Source organism: Sarcophilus harrisii, chromosome 2 (genome assembly GCF_902635505.1).
Source record: "Sarcophilus harrisii chromosome 2, mSarHar1.11, whole genome shotgun sequence".
In the NCBI taxonomy this organism is placed as follows: Eukaryota; Metazoa; Chordata; class Mammalia; order Dasyuromorphia; family Dasyuridae; genus Sarcophilus; species Sarcophilus harrisii.
Window position 1 is genome coordinate 551,311,360 of NC_045427.1, and position 12,305 is coordinate 551,323,664.

Consider the following 12,305-nt stretch of genomic DNA (forward strand, 5'->3'; position numbering starts at 1 on the left):
TTCTACTTGAGGAGTAGTATTCTGGAAGAAATGGGAGAGATCATTTTAAATCTATTTTCATTGATAGTCTCAATTTTGGCAGCAATTGGTAAAGTCTTTGTAATTCCCTAAATCCCTAACCAGGTGCCAGGTGAGTGATAAAGGGATTTGGATTTGCTGGTGGAGCAGGATAGAACAGGATTTGCTATGATGTGCCCAGAGAGGTATTAATAATGTGCATCATTTCTGTTTGTTATAAGAAAAGATCTGAGCCTCTTTAGGTCTGCAGGTGGCCATCAGGATGGGGATTTCCCATTTAAAACATGATAGTTAATTTGGGGAAAATAATAAAAAATAACTGGGTAGTATATAATGTGTGCATTAAAAAAGTGTTTGTAATGCAAACTGTAACTTCTGACTAATGACATAACTAAGGTTGGAAGCAGTAATTACTGAGCCAGGAAATTCTCTCCTTCATAGAACAGAAGGAAAAGCAAAAAATTTTACCCATAACTCAATGTAAAATGTTTCCAAACAGCTCTTCAGCTGTTAGTGGCCCTTACAAATCATCATTCCTCTGTTATCTAATCAACACAAATTACCAGAACACAGGGCATTCATTAGATACGGAATGCCTAAAACTAGAAGGGGAATTTCTAGAAAAACCAAGATTTTTAAAAATATTTTCTTCATGCTATTTTATTTACCTTTGGTGTTGTAAGAGAAACATGGGATGTTACCAGTTGGATGTTCTTAGTGAAAAGGCTGAAGGTTCTTTCAGGTTCTTCTCTCTTATTAAATGGGTGGTGGGAAATATTGTTCCTATAGGAAGACATATTCATTGATGCATTTTATATTAGTCAACGACTATTTTTTTCCAGACAAAAATAATACTTTCCCCATAGTTTGAGCTGTTTCCTTTCTTAAATTTGTCAAAGTATGGCAGGAGGAAGGAATGAAACAAGTCTTTATTAAGCCAAGTACTGTAAGCAATTTTCAAATGTTATCTTATCTAATCTTTGCAACAATCCTGGAAGGAAGTTGTTATTATTATCTTAATTTTATAAGTGAAGGAAACTGAAGAAGACAAAAGTTAAGTGGCTTACCCAAGAAAACAGCAAGTCAGTGTCTGAAGCTAAATTTGAACTTACGTCTTCCTGATTTTAGGCATACCATTCGATCCACTGCACCACCTACCTGCTTTACTATAAGCTGTAGATTAATTATGACTTAAATCCTATGGTTTCTGGGGGTCATTAAGCCATGTGGTTTTTCTCATGGAAACCCAAGGGCTTGACTATTACAATTATCTCTTCCACATCATGACTTTTCCCAATATGGTTTTAATATATTGCTGGTTAGCATAAAAAAATTAAATGAGAATCTGGGGGGAATTTTGCAGAAGCTACAGATGATATGCAAAGGCCAGAAGACAACATAGAAAAAGTTTAGAAAGTCAGAAATGCATAAACCATATGTATGGTATTATTTAATATAAATGTATTTTATCTTTTCATATCACAAATATACACAATTTCTTTTTAAAAATTAAAGTAAATGATAAGTTAAAGTCTGTGAAAGAACATGAAGACCAGTGGATGTTAGACAAAGACTACTGCATTTTATATGGATTTTTCAGATCATGGTATTCTATGCCTCAAAGTCCGAAAAGGTGGAAGGGATAATTGTATTTAATATTAAGCCTAAGCCCTGATATGTACAGCCAGGTGTTTCCACTTACAAAACCAGGTGAATCATGGGCACAGCCATCAGATATCATGTCACTGATGTAAGGGTCTCCCTAGACTCAGAACTAGGTTGCTTCTTCTTTGAAAGTAGTCTTTTGTTAAGGTACTCCAAAGCTGCCTTGTTTGAGTAAGGTCTCAGAAAGAAAGTTCTCACTCTTCTCTTCTTTCAGTCTTGTCTATGTATTAATTATGACTTATTAGGATAGCCATTGAACATTAGGGGAAATGGAGACATTAGCTATCCAAATAGTGCTTTGAATTTCTTTGGCTATTTCTTCTTATATAATAAAAAGCCATGTTTAAAAAATAAATTTGGGGCAAAAAGAACAACTTAAAATCAAAGGCTTGGTTGTATTGAGATTTTATTTTACTTGGATTTTTGTGTTTTCAACTTCAGTTAGGCACAAGTTTCTTCCTCTGCCATAACTGGAATTTGAGACTAAGGGATTGGCAGTGATGGTACCTGAAGTGATTTAAACAAGGAAATTTAACAAGAAAATAATTAACTTTTCCAGATGCTAGGCAGACAGAAAGTGTGCCAGCATGGAGACAGAAAGCTTGAAAGAAGAGGTGCACAGTTGCTGAACATATGGAAAACTTCTATCTTCTCATGAGAGAAGAAATAGAAACCATCCAAAGTTCCTATATCAATGATAGCCACGGGATTGAGGCTTATGTGGGGAGGCTTCTGTGCTATTAATGGAGAATACTTTACAGTTGCATGTCTCAAAAGCCACTTTTGTGAACTCCAGTCCCCACAAGGTCTATGAATGTTGGCAGGTCTGTGATGTAGGATAAAAACACAACCTCATCTTTTCTTTGGTGAACTCATTGGGAAATAAGTGACATCAATAAACAGACTCTAGAGCCCTCACAATACTGTTCTTGTCAAGAGAAAATACATTCCATTCTTGTTAGAGCTACACAAAGCAGCAAAATTGAGAGAGAGACAGGGACAGACAGACAGACAGAGACACAGAGAGAAAGAAAAACAGAGAGCGAGAGAGAGACAGAGAGACAGAGACAGAGACAGAGAGACAGAGAGAGAAAAAAAAAAACTATCCACAAGAGGAAGAGAACATTTATTAAGCATCTACCATGTGCCAGGTACTGGGTTAAGTGATTTACAAATATCATCAATTTGACCCTCATAGCAACTCTGGGAGGTAGGTGCTGTTACGTTATTATCCCCACCTTATAGTTGAGAAAACTGAACAAAGACTCAGTTTCCACATCTGTCAAATAATACTTGTAATTATCTGCCCCACAGATTTTTCAAAATGTCAACTAAAGGAGATAATGACTACATAGGTAATGTTGACCAGTCAGCTCTTATTGTGATGAGCTTAGAGGCAAATCAGGTTTTTTTACTTTTTCCTTTCCCCTCACCCAATAAGCTTGAATATTAAGAAGACCTGATACTAATAAGATGTGTACCACTGTATCATTGTACCTGTTTTATCTACTCACAGATTGTTGCTATGTCCTAACTTGGGGCAGAAAGCCCACAATCACTGCTGGAGTAAGTTTGATCAATGATAAAGAAAGAATCCTCAAAGGAGATGAAAAATGAATTTGCTTTGCCAGTACACAAATCCCATTTTGCTTTTCTTCTCCTTTGCTCAGAAATTTCCGTTGCCAATCTTTAGTATAGTCAAACTTGATCTGGCTCAGAAAGCAACTGAGCATTTGAAGCTCCCTTTTAGAGTTACCTAAAATTTTGGCATTACCAGTCTAGGTTGTGGGAGCAAAAGTAGCCTACTACTCCTGGAAGGTTCATTTAACAAACAGAGAGAGGGTTGTTTCAGTTTAGTAGTGTAATAGGAGAGAGAAAGAGAAATAAAAAGAACAAAGAGAAAGTAAAAGAATTGTTAGCGCCTAGAAAGAGCTTTGAGATTTGCAGACTGTTTTTTACCCACACTACAGAAGAGTGGAGGACTAAGAAGATATTGGAAGGAGCAAAATAAAGGAATTTCTGCCCAGATTCCCATAACCATCCTTTCATGTTGGCTATTTGACTTTCTGCTTTAAAACGAAGAAAAAGACTATGTAGAAATGATATTTTTGTCTTCTATTTGCAGTGTGTAAGCAGTATAAAGCTTAAGGTCTAGGAAAAATGCATTTGATGGACAAGAGCATCTTTTTCTTCTCAGTCTCAAGAAGGGAGAATTTGTGGGGTTGATGGGAATTAACCTTGTTTCTGGTGGCTATTGCTCTTTTGATCAAAACTATTATTTTTTTTTAAATAAGATCTCTTCTTCCCTTGTCATGACAATGAAAAGAAGTGAATTTGTGCATTAATTCTTTCTCTTATCCCTAGGAAAGAATATCCCCAACTGTCCCTCTGGGCTTCTGATATATTCTGGCTAGAGAACTTGGTATAGTCCCTACTCTTCTCCTTACAATCCCTAAAGTTGCACCTAAATAGTAACATTACATTTGTTCAGCACATCATAACATGTTTCCTCTTCAATGAAGAAAATTCCTTTAGCCTTGTACTTGGGGTCTGCTTTTAGAAAGTTGTCTGGAGACACTGGGAAGTTAGATGTTGTTCCTAAGGACACACAGCCAGTATGTTTCAAAGACTAAGACTTGACCCCAGGTCTTCCTAATTTCGAGACCAATTCTCTATCCATGAATCCATACTTTCTCTCAGGGAATTTATTATTTTATCTATAGGGAAATAGGGATTCCCCAAGAAATCATGTGATTTACCCTCATATCATACTGCTAATAAATGGAAGACCTGGGGCTCAAACTTGAGATTTTTAAATTCCTAATTGAATGTGTTTTTCATTTCACCAGCTGCCTCTGCATTTAAAACCATGCCTTTTCCTAGTGCCTTTTAAAAGCTCTCAAAGCATATTATGTGTATTTAGCCTCTGTACACATTAAGTAATGGAGAATGCAGATATTATCAACTTCATTTTACAGAAGATCTTGAGACATAAGATAGCCCTGGGATCATTTTTTGTGCAAATTTTGGTGGTAAAACACTAAACTTCAGGTTCTTATACAGTGGCTTCATGGAACTTCCCAAAGGTGATGGCTATAAAATCCTGCTTTTCTCCTGTTTTCCTTTTTCTTCTCTAGGTGATAATTGGTGGGATATGAAGGCAACTTTCATCTCAGCTGTTTGGAAGATGGAGGAAGGACACAAATAAATCCTGGGTCATTGGATCAGAAGAGAAGACAAAGAAAAGGGGGTGGATGTGGGGATACTATAGTAAAGTTTTTGTACTTGGACAGCTTTGGACTCTCAACAGTGAATTGACTCTGGGGACTCTTCTTGTAACCCTACACAGTCACAGCCTTTTTCTGGAACGTGTTCAGATCTACTTAACAGGTCAAACTAAATGTGGACTTGAAAAAAATTAGTATTTGAACAGATTGAGAATCATGGTACATTAGTCTGATGACTTAGAGACAATCCTGGAGTGTCAGACTTTTAAAATGTATGTTTACATTCCTCCTACAAAGAGAAACATACCCTCGTCATCCCTTTGGAATCATCTTTGTTATAGTGAGAACCCTGATAGATCTAAGGTTCCCAATCATGCTTCAGAAGATGTGTTTTCTGATACATCATGGGTATTGACACTTGCAGTAGCTGCCAGCCACCAACTAATGGCTTCCTGCTTCGACTTCTTAGCATTGTTTGCTAATATTCACTTTTTGGAAGCATCCAGCAGCTGGGAACCATTTCAAAGAGTGTGTCTTTTGCCAGACAAAGAGGATCAGAATCCTACTTCTCTTTGCCAGATGGCTTTTAATGGCTAACTGCAAAAATTCTTCTTACTTAGAGGGGAATTCAAAAAAATATTAAATCAGAGAAGCTTTCTTCAATTCTGCAAGCATTAATTAAACAACTACGCTACGCAAGAGACTTAAAATACAAAGACAAAGTTAAATAGTTTCTGCCCTTGAGTAACTTACATTCTACCTTTACATTAAAGAATATTTCATAGCCCGTGAATTTTGGAACATTGGGATCTTATGTATAGATGGCCACTTCTGAAGAAAAATAACTGCAATTCAAAAAAATCTGGTGTTTTTTATTCAGTGATATGAATTTTGCTCCAATGCTTCAGTAGTATGATTGTTGTGGTTCTTGGGGACCACCAGCTCCAATCTTATAAATGTAATTTTGAGACTGCAAAAATTCTCTATAGTGATAGAAAAAAAGTTTATTTTTCCAAAGTAGGATTTAAAAAAAAAAGAATTCCCTATGTCTGTGAACATAAATTTTTTTATTGTGTCAATTTTGTATTTCAGTATAATTAGTTTCTTTCATAATCCTATGGATTTTATTTTGTGCTTTTAAAAGTACCAGAATTTAAGAATACCCCGAAAGTCCAAACTGAGTCAACTGATACAGTACATTTTTTAAATCCCAAAGGCAAAAAACTAAGAGATAGTAGGATGACAATTTTTATTTCAAAGTAAAATGATGTTTTTATTTAAAATATATCTTCATAAATAGGAAAATTATACTAAACTATTTTAAATTATTTTTAAAGTAGTGTATCAACTGGCACATTTGGTTCTTTTAGGGTTAAAAACATTACTCTGAAGTCCATAGGTTTTATTAGACTGCCAGTGGGTTTCATGATACACAAAAAAAATCTAAGAGCCTATTCATCCCCCAATGGTATATTTTAGTTTGGGGTTTTCATGTGACGTAGCTTCTGATAATGTCTTACCCTGGTGACTTGGATGTGACCCTGGGCTATGTTAGCAGATTACAAGCTCTGGCAGGTTCCACCAAGCCTGTCAGGGTTTCAAGTATGGACCTGAAAGGATACATTGTCCTCTGAAAGTCAATTTAGTAGCATCCCAAGCTGCTCAATACCAGATAGCTGGCTTCCAGATGAAGACTCTTTCTAGCTACAATAACTACTAAGGCATTGAAGAGACTCATGATCTGTACCAGTGGAGGAAATAATTCCAATGCTGATGAAATTACAGATTTTACAGTATGGAAGCAGGACAATAGTGAAAGGAACACTGAACCAGGAACTAGGAGATGAGCTTTAAGATATGCTCCACAAGGCTGTAGTGTGTGAGGATCTAATAAAATTAAATATTTAAAATACATTGTAAGCCTTTAAGTGATATATAAGCAAAAGCTATTATTATTATCATAATTATTACTGGTAATTAATAATAATAACAGCTAAGATTTATATAGTGTTTATTATGTGCCAGGCACATAATGTGCTAAAAAAAAATGAAGTGCTAAACACTACATTGATTCTCCCAACAACTCTGCAAGGTAGATGCTATCATTATTCCCATTTTACAGATGAGAAAACCAAGGCAAACAGAGGTTGTGACCAACTCGAGGTCACACAACCAGTAAGTATCTGTGTCCAGATTTGAACTTGGGTCTTTTTGACTGCAGGCCTAGCACTATCCATTGTACCATCCCTAATATTAGTTTAACTCAGAGTTTCAGAGCTAGAAGGGACCTTGAAGATAATTTATAATTTCACAAAGAAGAAAATAGAGACCTCTTCAAGTGCTTGAAGAACCTTAACCAAGTTCACAGAGTGAAGACTAGAGCCCAGACATCCTGACCCCAGTTCTGTGTCCTTTCCAATACTATTTCCTATGTGCATCAGGGTGATTAGAAAATGGATAAGATTTAGTCAGAAGATTTGAGTCCCAATATCCCTCTGACACTTCCCACCTGCATGACCTTGGACAAGCTGTTTAAGCCATTTACTAGCTTTCAATTTCCTTATTAGTAAATGAGAGGATGAACAATGACCTTTAAAGTTTCTTCCACTTCTAAAATCTATGATCTTATGAGTTCCTTACTTCTATCTATACCACCATGCTAGGACTGCTGGCTCAAAAGGTAATAGAAATGTTTTCTTCCCAAAAGACATATAAAATGTGATCACATTGCTCTTCCCAGGGTTGAGTAGCAGACATCCTATCTTTCCATCACATTTTTCATCTGCCTCATCCCCTCCCCTATTTCCCATTAACAATAAAAAACACATCATTGCTCTGGATGTCATAGGAAAGGTATTACTATATCAAGTGACATGTGACTCTGAAAATCTGAAGGAAACAAAGAGAATTTGTTCCACTATGTCTGACAAACCTGATCTTATCTTAGGTAGAATGACTGTTAAGCTGCCATAACTGCTTTGATATATAGCTTTTATTGTAAAATTATCCCCTTCTCCTATGAGTAGTATTTTTCCCTTTGCAGCACAATCCAAACAATATACTCAGTTAAAAGAGAGCAGGTCAGACACCTCTTGTCATGGCATTCATCTCTGATCCAGACTTTAGGCCTTGATTCATATGGTTATAAGAGACCTTCAAGATCCATCAGTTTAACCTCATTTGAGAGATGATCATTAATTCATGTTGAAGAATTAGGGACAAACACTGAAAGGAGAAGGCTCATGTGAACCATGACTAAAATAATCTAGGATAATGCTTTGAATACTTGAGTCCTTGATATGTGCTTGTTTGATTGTTTAATTAAATAAAAGCACTTCTATCCAAATGTAACTATAAGGCAGAGGCAGCTAGGTGGCAAAATGGATAGAGTTCAAATCTGGTCTCATATACTTACTGCTACATGTCTCTAGGCAAGTCACTTCACCCTGCTTGCCTTAGTTTTCTCATTTATAAAATGAGCCGAAGAAGAAAATGGCAAACCATTTCAGTGTCTTTGCAAAAAGCAAAACAACAAAAACCCATATACTAAATGAAGTCACGGAGAATCAAACAACTGCTTAAAAAACTGAACAGCAATTAATTGTAATGAAATGGAACTTTTAAAGTCCCCCAGCTCCTGGTTCACCTGGGCACAGATTCACTTTAGGCTATAATTTTGGATATTATGTATTGGGAGATGAAGAGGGAAGGTTAAAATTAATAATTTGCATCTACTAGTCTAACCCAACTGAGGTAAAATGGTATTATTGATTTCAGTAATTCCCACCTTACTTTCAATGAAAGTTGGTTTACTTTTCCCTCTCTGGATATAAGTTTTCAGAGCTAAGGATGAAATTTCATCTGTGACTCAATCTCTTTGCAGCAAAGCAAATGCAATGGCAAAGTCCAGCTTTTGGGCTGCACCCTAGCGAAACTGTTACCCTAGTTATGGTGGGAAAGGAAAGTCTGCCTATACAGACTCTTCATTTCACAACCTTGAGTGTTCAGTTCCAGCTGTGTTTACCAAATGTGTATGTGTGAGTGAGCAAGTGAGTGTGTGTTCTATGTGTCTGCCTGCTTAGTGCTCCTGGATTCTATTGTTGTATGTCTACCCTATATTCCCTTGCTACTTGAACTGTTTTCCAGTTTTTCTCTTTGTATTTGCCATCCTCTGCATGTTGATTCAATTGAGCTTGTGGAGGAATCTATGTCCTATGTTGATGCCATAGTTGAATTAGATGGAAAAAATTAAGGGGCTTAATGGTCAGTAAACTTCAGCACAACTGAGTTTCTGCCATTGGTGGGCTTTGGTTTCAGATACTTCCCCAGAATGAAAAGGAAAACTGGAAAAGCTGAAAAGTATTCCTCTCTTCTCAAGATGGTTCTGGCATTCAGCTGGCTCAGATTTGCCTTCTTCATTTCTGCTATATTCCCAGGTGAGTAGTTTCTAATGGTAAGTCATGGTCATAAACACTATAAAAGGATCATGGGCATCAAAACTGGAATTTTGGTGGTGGCAGGATGATCCAAACCACTAGTGTGGAGACTTATTGCCAGAGTGAAGAAGCCTCTAACAAGAGGATGATAGGAGGAATTCTGGAAAAGTGGGCAGCTTTCAGAAGTAAACAGTGTGAGAGAGTGAAATAAGCACTGATCTTGCCATTAGAATACCTGAGTCTGGGCAAAATATCTACTGTTTACTGCTTGTGTGACCTCAGGCAAATTGTCTGCTTTTTGAAGTATCTGTTGCTTCTCTTTAAAATTAGGAGGAAGGTGTGGTTATGTGATCTTTAAGACCATTTCAAAACAAGGTAATTCTAACAAAGTGAATTATTTAGTCCATTCTTCCATGTATGGACTTTCTGTAGTTTGTTTCTTTTTACTTTGTCCAGAATCTTGACTGAGATAGCAATATTTTAAAATTAAAACTTTGTTCAAATGCAAAGAAAACAGCATAGTATAAAGCTAAAATACTTCTTACATAACTTTAATTATTTGTAAATTAAATGGTATATAATTAAATATAAATGTATACAAATCATGAGATCCTCCTTGGAATGTCAGATCAATTTAGTAGTAAGTAACAGCTGAGGATTCAAACAGGGCAGTTTCTCAACATTATTGAAGTCTAGCCATAGACAGCTATATATATATAATAGTCCGAGGTGGAAATACATGTGTGGGACGGAGACATTTAGTATTTGGCAAGAGACTGGAAGTGAAACAAGTCAGTGGTGGGATCAGAAAGGCTGTCAGAGGCCCAATCCTGGGGAATTCCAGTGGCAGGTAGGAGATGGAGATAAAATAGGTAAACAGCAGGCATCATTGAGATCTGGAAGCAAGTGACAGAGAGATAACCTAGAAGGACTGGGCATCAAGAATAGGATTCTAGTTTTTTTTTTTTTTTGAAGATTTATGAACTGGGCTATTAGATAATATTTCAAGAAAGGGACTGGGGAAAAGACTGGAACTTCATCTCTGGAAATGGGGATTCAAGGTTTACAGAATTCAAAGAAAGAACCTACTAACTAGGACCAGAATACAAATGCCTGATCTCTGAAATCATGGTTCCTTTTGTTCCTACTTCTCTGAACCAGATTTGTCCCAGATTATGGGAGATTAGGTTGAGTGGCCCTAACAATGAGGATTAGAGGTCATATGGGGTCAGATATCCAGGGTAGATATTCCAGTGGGAGAAGGTAATCCATTATTGAAGTTACTAGAGAAATAATTAGGCAGGTCAAATATACCCAATTTATCTCCTTCAGTTTCTTTTAATGTCTGAGAGTAAGAGCAGAATGTACTGCGCATCAAAAAACAAAACTCAATCAATAAAAATCAAGTTTAGAGTGTGTTTGTAAAGGAAAACACATTTTGAAAAGTTGATAGTTTTTAGCCCCATTTTTCTCATGTTAATGTGATAATTTTCTTCAATGTTTTCCTCATCTTGCCTATTAATAATCCTCTGACATCAGAGAGGTATAGGGAGAACATGTTTATATGCTGTGAATTCCCTTATGTGAATGCATTTCAAGCATTTGAATTAAGGTAACATGTGAAAAAGTGATTAGACATTCTGTTTGACTCCAGATAACAGAGCCAGGAGCAATAGGTAGGAGCTACTAAAAGACAAATTTGGACTTGATGTGAGGGAGGGCACTTTATATTGATCAGAGGTAGAATGGGCTACCTTCAGAAATAATGCACTCTTCTTATTGGAAGTCCTTCAAGGAAAGGATGCATAACCCCTTGTTGGAGATGCTTTAGTTAGGCATATTTTTGAGTTGGATTGGATGGTTCCTGAGATCCCTTTCATCTCTAAAATTTGTTGATTTTGTGAACATTCATTAAGTGCCTATTACTTGCAAGACACTGTGTTAGGGCCTGGGTATACAAAGACCACAAATCATTTTCTGTCTTCAAGTAGCCTACATTTCACTGAGATTTGTGGGTGGTAAAGACATGATGGGGAAAAAGAAGGGAAGAAGCATGTGTTAATCATTTACTTTGTACGAGGCATTATGCAAATGTTATCTTATTCACTGAGATATATATACAAATAAGAATAATACAAAGAAAATGTAAAGACAGAAAGCTAACTACAGTTATTTCTTTCACATTCCCTATTAAATTCTCATTTATTGTTGTTTGTTTGTTTTATCACAATGGAGATTAATTTAGGTTTCTTCAGTACCAAAAACAATAAAACCAATTCATTCATATAGTAGTCTGTCATATTGCCACTCCACCAATCATTGCCTGTGCTTATGCATGCTCTTTTAATTGTTCCATCATGCTAAGAATGTAAAAAAGAGAAGAAAAGTTAAAACAAGAAGAGGGAAGCATAGCTTAATAGGTTTATTTATGATACCATTTCTTCAAATGTTCAGAAAACAGCACACTTAACAAACCTATTTGTGACATGAATTTGCACAATGGGATAGTGGCTCCTGGTAGGATTTGTAATTAAATGTTGCATCACTGAGTATGATAATAATTTTCATACTCTTATCTACTTTTCATAATATTTCCCAAGTTAGCAAACTAGATCAATGTTTTCCCCCTTTCTTTGGTGAGACGTGATTTAACTCCCCCTCCTACCTACTCCATATACATATAGAGTATGTTGCTTTATACCTAGGAATTCATTTAAAGAATGGAAGATAGTGGGTCAAATGCATAGAGAAGGAAAGTAATTTACATCAAATTCTTAATCTTATTTTTGGTGACTTAAGTGGAAACAATTTATATTTTAATTTTGAAATTTAGTTAACTGAGACTATCATTGGGATTATCTATATAGTCTGAGTTGATGTAGTGGAAAATTTTTTTTTCCAAAAACTTGATTTATTTTAGGTATTTGAAGTGAAGAAATAAGATTCTTCCCTGGGCATT

The 12,305-nt window shown here is 36.1% G+C and overlaps 1 protein-coding gene and 1 long non-coding RNA gene across 2 annotated transcripts in view; both read left to right on the forward strand.

The window, feature by feature from the left end:
- The window catches only part of LOC116421870, a 125,564-nt gene extending 119,593 nt beyond the window's left edge, over positions 1–5,971 (forward strand). The window contains exon 5 of the long non-coding RNA XR_004232455.1: positions 4,821–5,971. This is a non-coding gene — a long non-coding RNA (uncharacterized LOC116421870). The remainder of the gene's footprint in view (positions 1–4,820) is intronic.
- A 2,446-nt stretch (positions 5,972–8,417) lies between these two features.
- Positions 8,418–12,305, forward strand: part of CEMIP (cell migration inducing hyaluronidase 1) — a 112,257-nt gene continuing 108,369 nt past the window's right edge. Inside the window, exon 1 of the mRNA XM_012542064.2 lies at positions 8,418–9,346. Coding sequence (XP_012397518.1) covers positions 9,241–9,346 — 106 coding nt within the window. The 5' untranslated portion in view covers positions 8,418–9,240. The remainder of the gene's footprint in view (positions 9,347–12,305) is intronic.